The sequence below is a fragment of the Cutaneotrichosporon oleaginosum genome, assembly GCF_008065305.1.
Source record: "Cutaneotrichosporon oleaginosum strain ATCC 20508 chromosome Unknown ATCC20508_contig03, whole genome shotgun sequence".
In the NCBI taxonomy this organism is placed as follows: Eukaryota; Fungi; Basidiomycota; class Tremellomycetes; order Trichosporonales; family Trichosporonaceae; genus Cutaneotrichosporon; species Cutaneotrichosporon oleaginosum.
The window spans coordinates 1,963,293-1,982,726 of NW_027072172.1; the positions used below are offsets into that span (position 1 = coordinate 1,963,293).

The 19,434-nt window shown below is 62.2% G+C and overlaps 10 protein-coding genes across 10 annotated transcripts; 4 read left to right on the top strand and 6 right to left on the bottom strand.

Moving 5' to 3' along the window:
* Positions 1-1,534: 1,534 nt before the first annotated feature.
* COLE_03980 (uncharacterized protein) lies at positions 1,535-3,418 on the bottom strand (the record flags this gene model as incomplete). Its single annotated transcript, XM_018424968.1, has 1 exon — positions 1,535-3,418. One exon carries the CDS (start codon positions 3,416-3,418, stop codon positions 1,535-1,537), a length of 1,884 nt encoding a protein of 627 aa, XP_018279610.1.
* A 1,489-nt stretch (positions 3,419-4,907) lies between these two features.
* Positions 4,908-5,183, bottom strand: COLE_03981 (uncharacterized protein; the record flags this gene model as incomplete). The annotated part of the gene is made up of 1 exon (XM_065626317.1): positions 4,908-5,183. One exon carries the CDS (start codon positions 5,181-5,183, stop codon positions 4,908-4,910), a length of 276 nt encoding a protein of 91 aa, XP_065482398.1.
* Positions 5,184-5,569: 386 nt separating this feature from the next.
* Positions 5,570-6,875, top strand: COLE_03982 (uncharacterized protein; the record flags this gene model as incomplete). Its single annotated transcript, XM_018420797.2, has 3 exons — positions 5,570-5,615; positions 5,657-5,892; positions 5,928-6,875. The coding sequence occupies 3 exons, from the start codon at positions 5,570-5,572 to the stop codon at positions 6,873-6,875; spliced, it is 1,230 nt and encodes a 409-aa protein (XP_018279612.1).
* A 445-nt stretch (positions 6,876-7,320) lies between these two features.
* COLE_03983 (uncharacterized protein) lies at positions 7,321-8,679 on the bottom strand (the record flags this gene model as incomplete). The annotated part of the gene is made up of 4 exons (XM_018420330.1): positions 7,321-7,772; positions 7,992-8,105; positions 8,139-8,538; positions 8,569-8,679. The coding sequence occupies 4 exons, from the start codon at positions 8,677-8,679 to the stop codon at positions 7,321-7,323; spliced, it is 1,077 nt and encodes a 358-aa protein (XP_018279613.1).
* Positions 8,680-9,004: 325 nt separating this feature from the next.
* On the top strand, positions 9,005-10,394 carry COLE_03984 (uncharacterized protein; the record flags this gene model as incomplete). The annotated part of the gene is made up of 5 exons (XM_018427339.2): positions 9,005-9,193; positions 9,229-9,325; positions 9,446-9,654; positions 9,712-10,163; positions 10,202-10,394. 5 exons carry the CDS (start codon positions 9,005-9,007, stop codon positions 10,392-10,394), a joined length of 1,140 nt encoding a protein of 379 aa, XP_018279614.1.
* Positions 10,395-11,584: 1,190 nt separating this feature from the next.
* Positions 11,585-13,172, bottom strand: COLE_03985 (uncharacterized protein; the record flags this gene model as incomplete). The annotated part of the gene is made up of 8 exons (XM_018421316.2): positions 11,585-11,965; positions 12,002-12,196; positions 12,231-12,309; positions 12,347-12,421; positions 12,453-12,842; positions 12,925-13,008; positions 13,041-13,063; positions 13,101-13,172. The coding sequence occupies 8 exons, from the start codon at positions 13,170-13,172 to the stop codon at positions 11,585-11,587; spliced, it is 1,299 nt and encodes a 432-aa protein (XP_018279615.1).
* A 410-nt stretch (positions 13,173-13,582) lies between these two features.
* COLE_03986 (uncharacterized protein) lies at positions 13,583-13,844 on the bottom strand (the record flags this gene model as incomplete). Its single annotated transcript, XM_018427340.2, has 3 exons — positions 13,583-13,682; positions 13,716-13,782; positions 13,823-13,844. 3 exons carry the CDS (start codon positions 13,842-13,844, stop codon positions 13,583-13,585), a joined length of 189 nt encoding a protein of 62 aa, XP_018279616.1.
* A 313-nt stretch (positions 13,845-14,157) lies between these two features.
* COLE_03987 (uncharacterized protein) lies at positions 14,158-14,953 on the top strand (the record flags this gene model as incomplete). The annotated part of the gene is made up of 3 exons (XM_018427341.2): positions 14,158-14,594; positions 14,637-14,737; positions 14,784-14,953. The coding sequence occupies 3 exons, from the start codon at positions 14,158-14,160 to the stop codon at positions 14,951-14,953; spliced, it is 708 nt and encodes a 235-aa protein (XP_018279617.1).
* A 209-nt stretch (positions 14,954-15,162) lies between these two features.
* On the bottom strand, positions 15,163-15,912 carry COLE_03988 (uncharacterized protein; the record flags this gene model as incomplete). The annotated part of the gene is made up of 4 exons (XM_018425321.1): positions 15,163-15,233; positions 15,460-15,532; positions 15,699-15,785; positions 15,892-15,912. The coding sequence occupies 4 exons, from the start codon at positions 15,910-15,912 to the stop codon at positions 15,163-15,165; spliced, it is 252 nt and encodes an 83-aa protein (XP_018279618.1).
* Positions 15,913-16,369: 457 nt separating this feature from the next.
* Positions 16,370-19,365, top strand: COLE_03989 (uncharacterized protein; the record flags this gene model as incomplete). The annotated part of the gene is made up of 4 exons (XM_018421317.2): positions 16,370-16,528; positions 16,562-16,644; positions 16,715-18,705; positions 18,740-19,365. 4 exons carry the CDS (start codon positions 16,370-16,372, stop codon positions 19,363-19,365), a joined length of 2,859 nt encoding a protein of 952 aa, XP_018279619.1.
* Positions 19,366-19,434: the final 69 nt, after the last annotated feature.

Below are 19,434 nucleotides of genomic sequence, written 5' to 3' on the forward strand. Positions count from 1 at the left end.
CAAGCCGCTGACCTTTGATGTGAGTGAGGTTGGGGGAGTACGAGGGAGAGGGGTGGCAGGCGAGTGGGGAGGGGCCGGGTGAGGTGGGGCAGAAGAGAGAGACAGAAGAGTGGGGTGGAGCGACCGACGTCGCCCCCGAGAGAGCTTCAGTCGCGTCTCATCGGTTCCAGTGTTTCGGCAGAAGAGACGCAAAGCAATCACGATATCTCAGCCTCTGCTCGGCCGTGTCCTACTACCGTCCACCAGCTTGCCAGCTCCTAACCACAGGACATCCCGAACCCCTCGGCGGCGCCGGACGACTTCGCGGCGTTCCTCGACGCCTACTTTGCCGCGGGGGAGCGGCTGGCGGACTCGATGGAGTGGGTGGGGTTGCGGCCGTGCTAACAGCAGCGAATGGAGCGACGGCGGGCTCAAAGAGAACGGGACGGTACAGATCCGGAGCTTGAGTACGGGCGGTGCGCATTCGAAGGTGAGTTGAGGACGCCCTTCGGCGGGGCGTCTTCCATTCCGCCCTCCTCCTATTTCTGGCTCTCCCTCTGCCCTCCCGCGCCCTGCGGCTTCGCCGCCGGAACCCCTCGTCTAACGCCAGCTCCGCAAGTCCATCGGCGTAAGCGAGTTCTGGTGCGGGCGAATCAGCAGCCACGACGCCGCCTCGTTGCGTCCATACGCGCCGGACGCGACCGCGCCCTCCTCCATGACCCCGCTCGCGCTCATGCGCTCCCTCTCGAAGCGGCTGAGCCACGACGGCCGCCGCCCCTCGGCGGACCTGGACGAGGTGGCGCGCCAAGCGCGCGTCATGTCGCAGCACCCGCGGGGCATCTACGAGCACTTCCGGCGCGGCTTGTTGGAGTATCATTCTGAGCATGAGCGGGAGTGGGTTTTTTCCACGCTAGCCCATTAGCGATGCGCACACCAGCGCTGCGAGCTCGCTGACGCTCGCCCACACCCGCTGACGCAAGCTACATCGAATCGTGCCGCGAAACGGAGTGCCTCGCCGTCCTCGTCCCGCACGTCGCGGAAGTCTGGCGCCTGACATACGTCACGCCCGCACCCACCAGCCCGCGCACGTTCGTCGTGCTCCTGCTGTCGCGCGAGCTCGCGGTCGCGCCACACGGCCAGCGCCGCTTCATGAACAGTATGTCCCGCATAGCCAGCGCTTACCAGTCTCGCTCCCGTTCGCACACCCCGAGTGCCCCGAAAAGCGGGGGCCGGAGAAGGCGCGCGTGCGCGGCAAGTACGTGAGCGTCGAGCGCGTGCGCGAGCTCGATGAGGGGCGCACCGAGTGGCGCATGGCGACGTCGTCTGATGCGGGCGGGAGCATCCCGCGCTTCGTGACGAATTCCGCACTGCCCAAGAGCATTGCCGAGGACGTGCCGTCCTTTCTCCGCTGGATGATGAAGCGGTATTCCGCGGCCGGCTCGGGCTCGGGCTCGGGCACGGGGACGGACAAGGCGGGCGCGGCGGACCAGACGCCCACGACCGCCGCAGCCACATAACACGCATTTGTACATCGTCTATGCTACACTGCTTCGCTCTACTGCATGCGGCGGCGCTTGGCGGGGCTGCCCGGCGTCGGGTGCGTGTCGAGATACTTGAGTGCGTCGCGCAACGCGCTCGTCTCGACCGCCATGCGCTTGCCGGCAAGCGTGGCGCGCGCGTCCGCGAGCCGCCGCTCGTCGGGCGGCGGGGAGAGCTCGACGCGCGGCCCATCGCACTTGGTCCGCCGCGCTACCACGTCCGCGAGCACGGCGAGCGGCGTGAACTGCGCGTTCGGGTGCGCCTTGAGCTGCTTCCACGCCTCATCGGGCCGGATCATCTCTTTCTCCCTCTCCCTCTCCCTCTCCCTCTCCTTGTCCTTCTCCGTCCCCGGCTTACTCTCGGCCGGGTCACAGCCCGCGGCGTGCCCGCAGAGCTCGGGCGCGCCGCAGCACGCGAGGACGAGCGGCGCGGCGCCCGGCGTCGCGGGCGCGCTCGAGGGCACAGGCCCGTCCATGAGCGATGAGATGCTCATGCTGCGCGACGCGGCTTTCTCGGCCCCGCCACCGCCACAGCGCCCGTTCGCACACCCCGCACACGCCTCTTTGCCGTCCGGCACGCCGAAGAGGTGCCCGCAGAACTCGCGGCCAAAGCTGTCGTTGCGGCACGCATCGCAGTTGCTCGGGTCGCCGGTACACACGGCTTCGGACCGGCTCTGGCCGGCGGGCACGTTGTCGAGTTTCCACACACTCTGTTTGGCAGCGGGGCGCGCGCGGAGGCGCAGCGGCACCGCAGGGGCGGCGATCTGCGCTTGTGCGACGAGGGGCGGGTCGGGCGCCGCGGCCGCGGCCGCGCCGGCGCGGCACGCGCAGAACGACGAGCTCGTGCACAGCCCGCAGTCCATGGCCGTGTCGTGCGGCGAGGGCGAGCGGGGGATCACGGGCTTGATGTCTTCCTCTGGGGCGCAGAGGCATGCGGTGGGCGCGAGGTCGCATAGCCCGCACCGCGGCGAGCCGACGACGAAACTGCCCGTCGCTTGCAGGAGAGTGAGGTCGGCGCCGCGCGCCGGGGCGGGGAGGAGGGCGGGCGACGACGGGCGCTGGCACGGACAGTCGGGATCGGGGTCGGGGCAGATGGGGCAGGCGAGGCCCGGCTGCGGCGCGCGCGCGAGCGGCGGCGTGGCCGCGTGCCGCGGCGTCACGGCGAGCGGGGAGAGCGTAGGCGTCGGCGCGGGCGAGCGCGCTAGCGCAGCGAGCTCGTACTCGATGCGGTCGTCGAGACGGGGCGAGGGCCCGGTCGCACTCGGCCGCCGCGCGGCGGCGTCGAGCTGCGCGCGCAGCGTCCGGACCGTGTCCGTGAGGGCGCGCCGCTCGGCCGTCCACGCCTCCCGCTCTTTGCGGGCGGCAGCCAGCGCCGAGCCCAGCGCACTCACTTCGCTTTTGAGCTTGTCGTTGTCCGCTTTGAGAGCACGCGCGACCTCCTGCAGCCGCACGTTGGAGTGGATCTCGTCGGCTTCGTACTGCCGCAGCCGCTCTTCCAGGGTCTGGATGTAGTCTGTGCGGCGGGCGCGGTGGGCACGCTGGCTCATGCGGTTCTGGCTCTGCCGCTTGCTCTCGGGTTCCTGTGTAGACGCTTTGCGGCCGGGCTTTGCACGTTCGGGGAGCACCCACTCTTTGCTGGGCTTGGCAAAGATCTTGCCTGACGACGACGACGTGTCTTTGCCGGGCATGGCGAAGGCGGCGACGGGCGCGGGTGCGCCGGGGCGCCGGGAGGGACCGGGGGTCGAGCCGGTGGATAGTGTTGGTGAGGAGGCGGAGGTGGATGTGGTTGGGGAGACTTTTGTGACGGGGGCAGGAGGGGGTGGGGCGGGGGCTGGGACTGGAGCTGGGACTGCGGCCCGGGCTGGAGCAGGTGCGCGGGCTTGGAGGCGCGCGGCGGGCATTTTGGGTGCTACCTCGGTTGGGCGTGGACGAGGTTGGCGGGGAGGTGGTGGCACGGCGACAGACATGTCGCGAGAGGCGGGGGCGCTTTGTCGGGTGGCGAGGGGGGAGAGGGAGAGTAGATTAAGAGTGCAATGACAAGATTTGATGAGGTGGAGCAGTGGAGAAGAGTAGTGGCTTGGCGAGAGAGCGGGGGGATGGAGAGGTGACTGTTTCTCGCCCGATGGATCGAGTGGGAATAGTGTCGACGGAGGGATCGGAAAGCCGGCCGGTCACTTTTCCTGTTCGGCCACAGTCGACTCTGCAACTGCGCGTGGCCAGCCAGCGGGTGGGGTGGAATTTGATCAAGGCAGCAGTGATGCAGGAGGAGAATGGAAACCCAAAAGGATGAGTCGAACGAGCGACATGTGCGTGGGCAGAGCGACAGTGCGGAGTGCAGAGGGTGCGGTGCTGTGCGTGCGGGCAGACGAGTGCAAAGGTGGTGCAAGCTCTTTTCCCGATGTCTAATCTGATAACGCCGCCTCGGACTGTTTGGGTGAGTGAGGGTTACGTCGTCGTCCAGGCTCGGGCGATTCCACCCGTTCCAGCGGGCTGCCCGGGCAGGCGGCAGGCGAGCAGAGGCAGGAGAGCAGAGAGAGAGAGAGAGAGAGAGGGATATGCAAGGATGGGATGATGGCGATGTGGCTGATGGCGAGTTGCATTACAAATGTGGATTAATAATCAAATAGAATACAGGCTTCAATACAATATCACCGTCGGCCGGAATCAGTCTTACCCTCCTAGATCCATCCCCCCATTTAACGTACAGTGGTGTTTCAGAGGGAGCCAGGGGCCAAAGGGGGGCGCCAATCATTTGTATCGGGTAGGATCACCCGACGAGGGGACGGGATCAAATGTGCCTGAACATTATCGGCCGATAATCGTACAGTGGCACTTGCATTCCAGCCAACCATATCATGGTATTCTTCGCATTCCCGGGGCCGATATCATCTCGTCATCCTCCCATCTTGCCATCTTGATTTCCTTCATTTCGCGCGAAATACATTCACCGGCCCCGGTGTCCCTCTTGATTTCGGCCTAGCCATCTGGCGCACTGCACGGTTACCCTCACGGCCAAAGCGAAAATGCCAACAATAACACGATCCTCCCATCGTGGCTCTCAATTGCAGCCCCCGTAGCCAGTGCCACCTGTGCCTTGCCTCTCACCTCTTCATATCCTCCGCCTCGGCCTGGCTGGCGTGGACAACCCGCAACATGCGGAATTGACATTAGCCTCGGTGGAGCGCGCGTTTGGCCTCAGACATTGACGACCACGTCCCAATATAGCTCCCCATCACCCATCAGCTGATGCCTGCTGTACGTCAACATCTCTGATCATCTGCGTCCCAGCAGTAATGAAACTGCACCCTCGTCCAACCACGTCCGTGCGAAATAAGCAGCTCGCCCGATCTTACATGCAAACCCACATGCTGCATGCCAGTATGCATCAGATTACGACCTCACAGGCGTGGAGCGTCCAAGCGAGTCGTCTGGAACGGGCGTGTATTGGCGCCCTGTTGTCTCCTCTGAATGTTCAGTAGACAGCAGGATACCAGAGAGACACATCTTAATGAACTGTTCGGCATCTCTCCTGACGGCTCGCAGCCTGCAGCCACCATCCCTTGTTCTTGTTCCTAGCTGCATGCCCCTGCACAAGCCGCACTTGCACAATGCCACCACTACTGGCCAAGCAAAGCAGAGATAAAATTGGCTGCTCTCGCGTTCCATCAAGTCGGCCACTGAGAAGATTCCTCGTCGGCCGTGCCAAGCTGGCGGCCAGTGGGGGTCGCGCACCAGAATAGAACACTTTCCTCTAGGAGCCGATCTACCCCGCCTCTATACCAAAAAGTAACGGTCATGCGGCGGGCGCTCACACTCGCTGCACTGTACGCTGGTACGTTAGCCGCTGCTGCTGTGTGCATGCATCTCAGAAGATAAAGGTCTCTTAGGGAGCCCGATCAGCGCTTCTTTCCATCTGTCTGTCAAAAGGCCGCCATCTGAGACACTTTGCTCGCGATAAAGCCTCACCTCTCGTACTGCCCTGCTCAGTCAAGTAGCTTCCCACTCCGGCTTCAGTCACCCCTCTCATCCCCTACCCACGACCAGCAGCCAACATGGGTAACAACGTGTTCAACGTGCCCATTTTCTTCATCGTCTTCCGTGAGTCGCCGTCATCTCACCGGCGTCGCACTCACACCCAGGCGAGGTGATCGAAGCGGCCATTATCGTCTCGGTTCTGCTTTCCTTCGTCGAGCAGCTCATGAACTCGGGCCGCCTGTCGCCCACCGAGCGCATCGACGAGGCTGTGGGACCCGACGATGGTCCCCATAACGAAAAGGTCAAGAGGATTGTCAAGCGTATGCGCTACCAGATCTGGGCGGGCACTTTCGTCGGCTTCTTCATCGCGCTCTGCATCGGTGCGGCCTTCATCGCAGTCGTGCGTCCCCTTCGCCCTATACACACTCACCACAGTTCTACACCAAGCTCAGCGACCTCTGGTCCAAGTCCGAGCAGCTGTGGGAGGGTGTCTTCAGCCTCATCGCCTCCATTCTCATCTTCCTCATGGGCATCGCCTTCCTGAAGATGGACCGCTCGCGCATCAAGTGGCGCTACAAGCTTGCCGCGGCGTTCGACCACAAGTCCGCCAAGATGATGGCCGAGTCCGGCCAAGGCCCCGCGTACAAGAAGCCATCGTGGACGGCCAAGTGGTCGCTTTTCCTCCTTCCCCTAATCACGCTGCTGCGTGAGGGTCTTGAGGCCGTGGTTTTCGTCGGCGGTGTGTCTCTCGGCATTCCCGCGACTTCCATCCCCCTCCCCGTCGTCGTCGGCCTCATCGCCGGCGCCATCGTCGGCTACCTCATCTACAAGACGGGTTCGAGCACCACCCTCCACTGGTTCCTCATCATCTCCACCACCATCCTCTTCCTCATCGGCGCCGGCCTCTTCTCCAAGGCCATCGGTTTCTTCCAGTACTACAAGTTTGCCAAGGCCGTGGGCGGCGACGTCGCCGAGTCCGGCGACGGGCCCGGCTCGTACGACGTCCACGGCAACGTCTGGCACATCACCTTCGGCAACCCCGAGACCGGCTCGCCAACCACCAACGGCGGCTGGCAGATCTTCAACGCCATCTTCGGCTGGAACAACAACGCATCTCTCGGCACAATCCTCGGATACTGCTTCTACTGGATCGCCGTCATGGCCGCCCTCATCTACTACAAGTGGACCGAGGGGCGCGTTACCTGCGGCGGCCGCGTCAAGTCTGCCGCGGCGAAGCGGCTCGAAGCTCGCCGCGAAGAGCGCCTCGCGGCCGCGAACGCCTACGATGCCGGCGTGTACGAATCGAAGCACGACGGCGACTCGGCCACACAGGGCTCGGGCACGCCGCCCGAGGAGAAGAACAAGCGTGACCTTACTGTGTAGAAGAGACGCAGAGGAGATCGACAGCATCATACGTAGAAGCGCACATACCACCGGTGGCCTGCTCCAGTGCCTCACATTGGTACTGGCACCAGCTGCAGTCTGGCACCGCTATAATTATGCCCTGGGGGTCAGGTGAATGCAATGCTTTGGTGAGAGTTTGGGCCGGGTGAGAGATCGAGCCAGACGGAAACGACGAGTCGTGGCGTGCCTGTTGCGGTAGATCAGTCTTGGCATCTTCGGCGCCCTGCATGCTTCATCCCTGCTCATTCTGCAGTTAAGAGACATTGCATCTCGGTGCCGGCGCGCCGGGGGCAGGTGGGTATGAGACACATGAGACAAGAGACAGACATTGTCAGCCACACAAGTCTCTACCTCCTAGTCTCACAAGCTACGCGAATGCCCTGCCCTCACTAGCCTGCCGGGCATTTCCACTCTCTCTTAGAGCCTACACGTCCGCCGACACGTCGAGCGCCTCAGCATCCCACCCCAGGAGGAGGTTATCAATGAGCCGCGTCCGGCCGACCCACACCGCGCCCGAGACCACGAGCTTGTCCTCGCCGCTCGGCGTGCCGCGGAACGGCGCAAACGTCTGCCGGTCAAACACCTCAAAGTAGTCGGGCGCGAGGCGCACTTCCTCGCCAGCCGCACGGATCCGCTCCTGCTCCTCCGCGACCACGCGCTGCGCCACCTCGATCATGGCTGCGCCGCTCGCGCAGCTATCCCATGCCGCCCGCGCGGCTTGCAGCGCCCGCTGTAGGACAGGCGCGACTTTGCGCTCCGCGTCAGAGAGGTACGCGTTCCGGCTCGAGAGCGCCAGGCCAGAGTCTTTGTCGCGCGTCGTCGGCAGGATGTGGAGGTTCTCGGGGAGGGGGTGTGAGGAGAGGAGGTCTTGTTGGACTGGGGTTAGTGCTGCGTACAGACGTTGCTGTTGCCCACGCCGACTACTACGCATGCGGCATGCCACACTCGGAGCCTGCGCTAAAGGTTATGGAGGGCGACGTCCACGGAAGAGCATCCCACGCTTGCCTACTACTCTCCAGCGCATAGGTGTAGGTGGGCGGCATACGGTCCCTCAGGGGCGCTTGACACCGGCTCTCCCAACCGGCGGAGACTCACGAATCTTGAGCAGCAACGCCTGCTGGATATCCTTTTGGCCAAAGTAGGCATGATCCGGCTCGACAGCGTTAAAGAGCTTGGTGCACACTGTCGCGACGCCGGTGAAGAACTGGGCTGGGCGTCAGCACGCCCCATTGTCAAACTCACGGCGTGATGCGCCCTCCATGACGTCTCCCCATCCCCGTACATTCACGCTGGCGCCCTTGTGCTCCTTCAGATTCTGCAGCTCGCCGCGCAAAGGATACATGGTGTCGACGGTGGGTGCGAAGACGACGAGTGGGCTCTCGCCCTGCGGCGGCCCCGGGTTCTGCCGTGGCAACCGGCGGTCGTACTCGCTTATCCCGAGGCCGTGGATGACCGCCGCAGGCCCCTGGCGTAGCAGCCCGCGCAGCTTGTCCATGTCGCTCTCGAAAGTGCGCGGATACGCAGTCAAGTCCTCGTTCGGCGCAAACTGCGTCGGGTTCACGAACAGCGACATGACCGTCAACGGGTGCCGGTTCACACTCGCGCGCACGAGGTTCAAGTGTCCGTCGTGCAGTGCCCCCATCTGGTGTCAGCGCGAAAGACCGTGACGCACCGTGGGAATCAGCCCGACTTCGAGACCCAGCGCGCGCGCTTGCGCGCGCCAGCGCCGCATCTGCCCCAGCGACCGGATCACGGGGATGTGCGTGCGCGCGTGCTGGCTCATCGCGCGGGCGAGGGGGGGCGCACGGGCGCCCCGTGGCGTGGCGGCAAACATGGTGGAGATGGCGATGGCGACGAGGAAACGAGCAGCAGGCGTCGACCACAATGATCTGACATCGAGCGGCTATCCGCGCCGGTGCTCCGTCCCCAGCCCACAGCCACAATGGCAGTCGTACACAATTTACGCCACGTGCCGTGGCGTCACTGCATGCCTCCGTGCGGAGAGGGTGGGAACTCCGCGGAGAGGAAGGTGGAGGTGGTCAGTGTGCGAGGTGAGTGTACATGTACACACCGGGCGACAATCATCTCCTTTTCTCCACATCCCCATCATGGTAGACCTTGTCGACGCCGAGGGCCGCCCCGAGACCATCGTGGCCACCCCTCGCGACTCCTCTCCTCCCTCCTCCTCCTCCTCCTCCTCCTCCTCTACTCCCCCTCTCGTCGAGACCGACGAAGGCTACTATCGCTGGGCCGGCATCACCTTCAGCTGGGCAAAGGCCTGCACCAACGAGTATGAGGTGAGTCTCCTCCCCACCTTCTCCTCTTACACCAGCGTCGCGCCATCACGTCTCTTGTCCACAAGAACGAGCTCAAGAACCCCGATCACCCTCTCGCCGACGCCACGACCAAGGAGGTGCCGTTCTACATCGGTGAGTTGTGTCGCATCCGCGTCCCGGCGATCTTCAATTTTTTGTGATCCCGTTCGTTCTGTTGGCCGCACTGAGCCTCGTCGATCTCCTTTTGCACGCCCCCGTTGCTGACACTCGCAGGCGAGTTTGCGGACGGCAATCGTCAGCTCTGCTACTCCCTTGGTCAGGTGCAGTATCTCCAGCACTATATCTACGAGATGGGTCTCACCGACCCCAATCACCCCAACAACTGCGCCAACCCTGCCACGAGCCGTAAGGATGACAAGAAACCCATTCGACGTGTTCCCCTTCCTGCTGGTTTCATTCCAGCCGAGTCGTTCAAGTCGGTCGTGAGTTGTTTGTTCTCCTTTCCACTTTCTCCAGAGCCCCAAAGCTGACCACACAAGACACCTGTCGCCGCGGGCCAGGACCCAAGGAAGGTGGACGTCAAGCTACGCAAGGAGAATAAGCGTCGAGGCAACGGCTTCGGGCACGCCCCCATGCTTCCAGCAGTGACCCCCAGCACTCCTCCCCTCGATGCGTCTGCGGCTCCCTCTGCCTCCAACCCCGAGTCCTCGCCTGATCTCGGATACTTTGAACTCGCCCAGCAGGCAGTGGCCCTGGCCTTGGTCGGCGGCCTCAAGACCGAACAGGAACGCCTCCAGGAGCGGGACCCCAATGTGTTGGAGGATGACCCGGCTACTGGTCGCGCCCTGTTTATCGCCGTCTACACTCGTGAACAACCCAACATTGACAATGAGCCCGAGCTTAAGGACGTTGGGTACGACGCAATGTTGTTTCTCGAGGACCCCGATGAGCCAGGCAACTTTATAGCCGTTTCTGACCGCGAGCACTGGCTGTGAGTAGCGTTATGGGCACCAGCTTAACTGATAACAGTGTCGAGGAGGAGATTGCCTTTGGTGGAGGACCGACTCCTTACCTCTTCGCCATGGAGGATCAGCTTACTCGAAGCAGTCTCCTCAAGCCGCGCTCTAGCATCAAGGGGGAGTTCCAGAAGAAGCTCGTAGACTTGTGGATCCGTTCCGGGAGGGGTCCTGTGTGTACGTTACCCCACCTTCCTCCGTCGTAACCGCAGACTTTGTCATTCACTCCACCGATTATGACGCTGCCGGGTTCGACCATCTCGGTATCAACATCGGAGGAGTTAAAACCGAGCTCACGGGTTCCGCGAACGCTCACAGCAATGGGCAAAAGTTCTGGATCGTGAGCGTTATACTTGATCACAGCTAATATATCCAGGACACCGCGCGCCTCTTCGGCGAGGTAGAGAACGGTCTACCTGGGAGCACGGCAGGCGCCGACTGTCTCACACGTCGCAGTCTCAAGGAAATTATGACTATCCTCTTTGGGACGCCCAACGATCCAGCTTACACTGCCAGTGACAACGCGGGCAACGACGCTGCGGTGAGAATCACTTCCTCTCTATCGCGCTAATCCTAGTATACCATGATCATCTTCCACAAGCGTGCGTCGACAAAAGCAGTACTGTGCTGACCCAAGTTTTGTTGAGCGAGCCACCTCGATCGCTTTCCGAGGTTCGCGCCTGGCTCGCCCCCCGTATCGCTTCCGCCCCTGCCTTGGAGGATTCTTCCTCGAAGACTTCATCGGTTCCTCTTTCAGCTCACACCCCCGCCGACCATGCGCCCGTCAAGGCTGCTAATGGATCACCCGCCGTTGATCAGACCCTCATCGCCAATATCGTCCAGGCGCTTGCTCGGTGTAGCGTTGACGACGAGCCCGATCTGTCAACATCGATGGTGGACACCCCTATAGACCAGTGCGACTCGGACTGGGAAGACGAGGTTGAGTTTATGGTTACGAACTCTGACGGCGAGTTGGTCCCGTTCACCTCGTCCGACAGCGAGTAGCCGCTCCCTCTCTCTTGCCTGGCTGTTTGTCGCCGAAGAGCTTGTCATGCCCCCCCCTCCCCCCCCCCCCCCCTTCTTCCCCTCCTCCTTGTTTTAGGATACATATCCCTGCCTGTTCTCTCTCCTCCCCGTCGTTGCCTTTCCACAGCTTCTACTCCAGTGCTTAGGCAGGACCCATCATACTCCCCCGCACGCCCGCGGAGTCACCCGACCATACCCAATGTCCTTGTATATTCTTTCCCTGCATTAAGCGTCACCCGGTCCGTATTCGCGCAGTGGCTTGCGTGCGATGTATGTGTGTATAAGTCGTGCCACGTGCTGATGGTCTCGAAGCGCAACGTCCAAACGCACAACGTACGTCTCTGAAAACACACACCGCATCTTCTATCTACTACTCGAGGTCCATCGCCGACACATCGGCCTCGGCCGCAGCGCGGATGTGGCGTGACGGCTCCCACACCTGGAGGATGTTGTCCTCGGCCGTCGTGGCGATGTGCCACTTGGCCATGGGCGACCACGACAAGTCGTTGACCTTGGCCGTGTGCCCGCCGTGCACGAACAGAAGCTCGGGCGGCCCGTCCTCGGCGTCATCGGGCGTCTGTTCTGCGCCGATCGCGTCGAGATTCCACACGTTGACCCGCCGGTCGCTGGCAGCCGACGCAAAGTGCACAGGCGAGTGCGGCGACCACGCGACCTGCAGCACGTCGTCGGTGTGCGCCTCAAACGAGTGCAGCTTGAGCGAGAGCTTGCGGATGTCCCACAGACCGATCGTCTGCTGTTAGCCCACCACAGGAGCCTCGATTCTTACGTGGTCGGAAGAACCGGTGATGAGGAGGTTGGGGCTGCTGGGCGCAAAGGCGACGGCGTTGATCTCGGCGGCATGCCCCTCGACCTGCTGGCTCGGCTTGGCCGAGTTCGCGTCACGCGTGTCCCAGATCATGAGCTTGCGGTCGTCGCCAACGGATGCGAGCATGTAGTCGTACTCGGGGTGCCAGTCGACGTCCTGGAGTCAGCTCAGGTAGACAGCAATCGCTTACGCCGACATAGGCCGAGTGCCCGGTGAACTTGCGCAGGGGGGAGATGGAGTTCTGGCCCTTGTCCCATGCGTTGATGTCCCTGCCGTTAGACGCCACGCCCGCTTGCTCGTGCTTACCAGTACGCCACCGTCGTGTCCTCGCTCGCACTCAATATGTGGCCCATGGCCACTGGGCTCCACGATAGACCATACCTGCCATTAGCGGATTCCTGTGGTGACTCACCCCTCCTTGTTCTGCCCCGTGAGAACGATGTTGGGCTTGCACTCGCCCTTTGGTGGGGCGCGGCTCTCGTGCTTGGTGATGTCGAAGACGTAGACGGGTCCAGCGACCGTCTTGGTCGCGATGATGTGCGGGTTCTGGGGCATGTAGCGCGCGCGGTTGACCTCGCCCTTGTGGTTGATGGTCTGCTTGACGCGGATGCGCGCCGGGCTCTTGGTGTGGCTGCCGAGCTCTTGCCTCTCCTCATCGTACAGCTCGGCGATGTCGCGCCCGCTCGACTCGGCACCTCCCGTCGGGAGATGCACTTCCGCGATCATGAGGTGGTCGTCCGCTTGCCCCGACGTGTGCGTGCCGAGGATCATGCGCTGCACCGTGTAGTCGGCATCCTTGGGGCTGGAGTTAGCGCGCTCAAGGAAGCGAATGGGGGGGGGGGGGGGGGGGGGGGAGGGGGGCGAAAGGACAAAGGAGGACGCACGTCTCGCGGTCAGGAAGCCACTGGCACGTCAAGGACGGCCAGGTGAGTGCGTGCGTGATGACGGTGTCGTAGAGGAACGGCGTGCTGGCGTCAGTCCACGAGGCGGCAAAGCGCACTTCTTCTTCCAGATCTTATACTCCTGCGCATCAGCGTGGTTCTACCAAGGAGAAACGCACCTCGTTCACGATCTGGTTGTGCTCGGCAGCAGAGAGCTCCTCGCCAACCTCGACTGGGTCGTCGGCGCTCATGGTGCAGGCTCGGTAGGGCGGCGCGTCGGGGGTAACAGGGTATACTCGACTGCGCGAGGGGAGGATGGATGGAGGGGAGAAAGCGCGGTGGGGATGGGCCGGATGGAGAAGATTGCAAGATGAGGATGGGTCCAGACGCGTCGCACAAAGCCATGACGGTGATTTCGAGGGGATGACACCGTGGGAAAGTTTGCTTTCCATCATGACGCCGAGATCGCACCAAGCGTCCGTGCTCCCGCGTCGTCGGTGTGTGCCCCGCCATGCCGCCGACATCTGTGGAGGGTATGCATGCGGTACAGATACTATGCTAATACAGAGGTAGAGATGGGGGTGTACACTGGCTGTGCGTGCTGCGGTGAGGGGGTGTGCTCATTCTCGGCGAACGGTTTGAGGCGCCGCGCGCCAGCGGCTCATCGACCCGCAACCGCCTTCGCAGCTTTCGGCACGAGATCTTTCGCGTTACGGGATGCAATCAACGAGATCACCAGTACACTGGCGACAAATGCCGAGCTGCCCGTCAGCGGTGGTCACTGGCCTGCTCACAACTTGTAGAACGTCGCTCGGGACAGCTGTCGCTCCTCCTCCGAGCTGCGGGCGGATGCGAAGATAGCTGCTGTCAGCTTCACCGGGCCCCAAAGACGTAGACGCACTGCGGAGGTTGGGAAGTGCCATTTGATAGCGTGGACTGAGCGTTGGCGGATGGAAAGATGGGAGGTGGAGGAAGGTCTCAGTCTCGGCCGGCGGCAAATCAAGGCAACAACAATTCACCTCGGCACTCTCCACTTCTCCACTCGCGCCGCTCCACCACCATGTTCAAGAAACGCTCACGGCCAGCATCGGTCCGCAAGGCCGATCGCGAGGGGGACGACACGCCTGCGTCCGAAGTGTCGTCTGGCACCGCTACTCCTACGGCAGAAGGGTAAGTCTATCCGCATGGCCCGCGCGACGACCCCGCTCGTCTGACTCCAGGCAAACCGTGGAGGAGATGATCCTCCTGCGCAAGCTGCGGCGCGCGGAGAAACAGCAGGGCATCGACTTGGAGCGCTTCAACCGCGGCGAGGAGAAGGCGCCGAAGACCCACGAAATCGAGTACGACAAGTTCGGGCTGCACCCGTCCGTCAAGGAGGAGGAGGACGACGAAGCAACGCGCGCGGCACGCAAGGTCATGAGCAACAATTTCACGCAGCAGACGAACGCGCTCGATACGGACAAGCATATGATGGCGTATATCGACAAGGAGATGGCGAAGCGCAAGGGCATCGAGGAGACGGAGAAGGTGGAGAAGGTGGACGCGCACGGCGAGCTGTACGCCATTGCGGACAGGTATATGGGCGAAAAGGCGGTGACGGAGGCCGAGGAGGGCACGATGAAGAACTCGCTGGGCATGTTGAGTGCGGTCCCCGAGGTCGATCTCGGCATGGAGTGAGTGGGATTGGTGAGGCGCGAGGGCACGGCTGACGACAGCAACCGCCTGCGGACCATCGAGGAGACGGAGAAGGCTAAGCGGGCATTACTGGAGCGCAAGAAGGAAGAGCCTGTCGACGATCCGCTGGCGAATGTTCGATGTGAGCCTACAAACAGTGGAAGATGCCATCGCTGAGCTAACTCCAGTTGCACGCAGCACCCAGCCCCGCGAGGCTGATATTCAGCGCGAGATGAACAACGTCAGGCGTGAAGCGCAGGGGCTACCTGTGCGCCAGCGGAAGGAGCGGCCGCAAGGAGGCGAGAGCGCGACAGACGACGCCGTGTACGAGCGTTTCAAGAAGAGAGCCCGGCGATAAGCGTATCTGCAGCAATGGGTCTGCGTAGATCACCATGTTGTACCACACCAATGCACTTGCACAATTGCACGATCGCGCCACCAAGCTGTACCGCTCTTCTCCCATTTCGCCAGCGCTCACGTCCACGCCGCATTTCCTGCGCCTGCGACCGATCTTGTGTCCTGTTGAGCTGCCATTGCATATCCCCCGGCGGCGTGAGTCTATGTCATTTATGCGCTCTTCTCCCACGACGCGATAACCTTCTCCAGGTCGAACTTGGGGTCCTCGGGGTCGGTGATGACTGTATGTTAGCGAGGAATATGGCAGCGAGGCCGCAGGGGATCACACGACTAGATGTATGTTGACATGCGACAACATGCATAAGTGCATGCCGCCCGCATCGCGCACGAGGAGCGCTACTGCAGCGACGCAGAACGCCGCGCAGACCGTAGTGCCGCAAGGCATCGCCAACGCTGGCACTCCGGTGCACTTTGCTCCGTTGTTCTCCGCTGGCTCGGCAAACTCACGGTCGGTCTTGGGCGCATTCTTCTTCGCGATCCATGCCTTCTTGGCGTCGGCGATGAGCTGTTCCCGGCGAGCCTGGGCGTGGGCAATCTGTCATTCGAACGCGGAGTACAGGGAGAGCGCGCGCGAGCAAGGCATGCAGAGGGTGGGGGTCGTAGGTGCGAAGAGCGTTGGGGTGCGCAGAAGAATCAAGGCACGGGGTCAGCAGCGCAACGGGGTTGGTTGGCGAGCAAGGACGTACAGCAGCCTCCTGGCCCTCCTTCTGGACAGTCCTGTTGTGGAGGAAGCCGTATGCGAGACCGGCGAGGAGCGCCGAGTAACGGACGACCTGGGAGGTGAGCACGATTCGGGGGATAACACCATGCCGGGGTTGCCTTTCAGCCGCCGTCGGTGCAGGCGGAGAAGAGGCGGCGTGGGCGGGCCTCGGAGCTCACGTTCTGGGTGTTGGAGGCCATTTTTAGGGAGCGGAAGGGGTGGGGAGGGGGACGGAGGTGGCCTTGAGGAGGAAGTCAATGACAATGAGCAGCTGGCGAGCGCGAAGGACCAACTCCGGGACCCGTCCTTGCGACCTTGCTCGAGCGACGGGGGCAGACGGGGCCAGATGGGGGCAGAGCGGCCGTGGGGGAAGGAGGGATTCGGCTCCATTCGGCGTCCCCTCACCGTACACCTCCCCCGGAGCTTTCGGCGTTTCAACGTGGCACCCCTCCCAGGTGGAGGTCCATGGTCCACCGCGATCTCCAGCGTGGCGCGTCACCCCGTGCCCATCCACCACCACCACCAACCATTCCACACCTCTACACCGACGCCGACGCCGCGCGCATCGAATAGCGCTCTTCCCCTCTTGCCCTCTTCTCCTCCCCTCCTCCTCACACTCTCTCCCGTCCCGTCCCGCGGTCACCGCGTTTGCCCGCCATGGACGCTTCGGCGACGTGCTACACCATCATCCACGATGACCTTCTCGACGCGCCCTCGTCCCAGGACCTCCGCAACGCCCTCCAGAAGGGCTCGGACGAGGTCAAGCTCGAGACTATGCGCCGCATCATCGTCGGCACCCTCAACGGCCAGAGCCATGTGCGTTAGCTCTGCTTGCCCAGCTGACCACAGCCCACGCTGCTCATGCCAATCATCCAATATGTCATGCCGTCGCGCAACAAGCAGCTCAAGAAGCTGCTCCACTTCTACTGGGAGTGAGTGGATCTTCTCCCCCGCCCGCGCGCATGTTGTGGCAGGGTAACTGTGACGGCGCGCTGACGACAGAATCTGCCCCAAGTTCGACGACAACGGCAAGCTTAAGCAGGAGATGATCCTGGTGTGCAATGCTATCCGTAACGATCTCCAGCACCCGAACGAGTATATCCGCGGCGCGACGCTGCGTTTCCTCCAGAAGATCCGCGAGGCCGAACTTCTTGAGCCCCTTATCCCGACAGTGCGCTCGTGCTTGGAACACCGTCACTCGTTTGTTCGCAAGAACGCCGTGTTTACGGTCTACACGATCTACCAGGACCACGAGCACCTCATCCCCGATGCGCCCGAGCTGCTCGACACGTTCCTTGTCGCAGAGTCGGACGCAACGTGCAAGCGCAACGCGTTTGTGTCGCTGTGCAACATTTCGCAGCCCACTGCCGTGCGCTACCTACTCTCGATGGCCGACCAGATTGCCGGCATGGACGAGCTCATGCAGATGGCCGTCATCGAGCTTATCCGCAAGGAGGCCCGCAAGGAGGGCGGGCACCGCGCCCGCTGGATCCGCGCCATCTTTGAGCTCCTCAACTCGCCTAGCCACGCGATCAAGTACGAGGCGGCCACCAGCTTGACAACCCTCACCCAGAACCCCGCGGCCATCAAGGCCGCCGCTGCTGCGTTCGCCGAGCTGATTGTGAAGGAGGCCGACAACAACGTCAAGCTCATCGTCCTGGACCGCTTCGATGCCCTTCGTTCCAAGCACGAGCATGTTCTTGACTCCATGGTCATGGACATCCTCAAGGTGCTAAACAGCCCCGACATGGAGGTCAAGCGCAAGGCCATCGGCATCGCGCTTCAGATGGTGACGAGCCGCAACGTTGAGGACGTCGTGCTGTTCCTGAAGAAGCAGCTGCAGTCCACCTTGGACGGCGACTTTGACAAGAACATCGAGTATCGCCAGCTGCTCATTCAGAGCATCCACTCGTGCGCTATCAAGTTCTCCGAGGTCGCTGCCAACGTCGTCTACGTTCTCATGGACTTCCTCGGCGACTCCAACAACCCCTCGGCCGTCGACGTCATTTCGTTTGTGCGCGAGGTTGTTGAGAAGTTCCCAGATCTCCGCCCCACCATCACCGAGAAGCTTGTGCAGACCTTCTCCGAGATCAAATCGGGCAAGGTGTTCAGAGGAGCCATGTGGATTGTTGGCGAGTACTGTACGGGCGCGACGGACATCAAGCGCGCATTGTTCGAGCTGCGCAAGGTGATTGGCGAGATCCCTATCTTGGCGTCCGAGCAGCGGCTACTGGACGAGGCTGAAGCGGCCGACGAGGCGGCAGGCGTCCCGGAGAAGGAGGAAGCACCGAAGGCGGTCACCACAACCCGTGTTCTTGCCGACGGGACATACGCGACGGAGACTGTGTACACATCGACTGCGGCTGCGGCGCGCCTGGAGCAGGTTCGCGCTGCAGCCAAACCACCACTGCGTGCGCTCATTCTCGGCGGCGACTTCTTCACAGCCACCGTTCTCGCCTCCACGCTCACCAAGCTGGTGCTGCGGTTCTCCGATCTCAACGCCGATGCGCAGACCCTCAACACGCTGCGTGCCGAGGCGATCCTGATCATGACGTCCATCATCCGAGTGGGCCAGTCCAAGTTTGTGTCAGCGCCCATTGACGAGGACTCGCAGGAGCGGATCATGAACTGCATCGAGTCGTTGGCAGAGCTGCAGAACTCGAAGGCGGTCCACGAAATCTTCTTGTCCGACACGCAGGCAGCGTACGCCAAGATGCTGGCAGCCGAGGAGAAGAAGGCCAAGGCCAAGAAGGCGCTAGAGTCGAAGAAGGCGCAGGTGCAGGCCGACGACCTCATTCAGTTCTCACAGCTTGTGACAAAGCGTAACACTGATGAGGACGACTTTGAGGCCGACGTTGTGCGTGCAACTGGCGCTGCGGAGGTCAAGGATGACTTTGTGTCCAAGCTCGCACGGATAGTGCAGCTCACGGGTTTCTCGGACCCAGTGTATGCTGAGGCTGTTGTCAACATCCAGCAGTTCGACATCATGCTCGGTGGGTTCCCGAGTTTGTGTATATCTGACATCAGATGTCCTTATCGTCAACCAGACGAACGAGACGATGCAGAACCTCACGATTGAGTTTGCTACGCTGGGCGACCTCAAGCTCGTTGAGCGGCCAGCACCATACACGCTCGCGCCGCACGGGTTCCACAACATCAAGGCGACGATCAAGGTGTCGTCGACCGAGACGGGTGTCATCTTCGGCAACATTGTGTACGACAAGCAGGGCGCATCTGACGCGAGCGTCAACATTGTCCTCAACGACGTCCACGTCGACATCATGGACTACATCAAGCCGGCGTACTGCAACGAGGCGCAGTTCCGGAGCATGTGGACCGAGTTTGAATGGGAGAACAAGGTCAACGTCAACACGCAGATTTCGGACCTGCGCGCATACCTCGACCACATTATGAAGAGCACCAACATGGCGTGCCTCACGCCGGACGCGTCGCTGTCGGGCAACTGCGATTTCCTGAGCGCCAACCTGTGTGCGCGCTCGCTGTTCGGCGAGGACGCGCTGGCCAACCTCTCGATCGAGAAGACGGAGGACGGTGCGATTCAGGGCCACGTGCGGATCCGCTCAAAGACGCAGGGCATTGCGCTGTCCCTCGGCGACCGCATTACGCTGTTGCAAAAGACGCTCAAGACATAGGAGCTAGATGTACTGTTATGATATGGGTGGGCTTGAGTTGAGGGGTGTGGGGAGTCGGGGTGGGGGTAA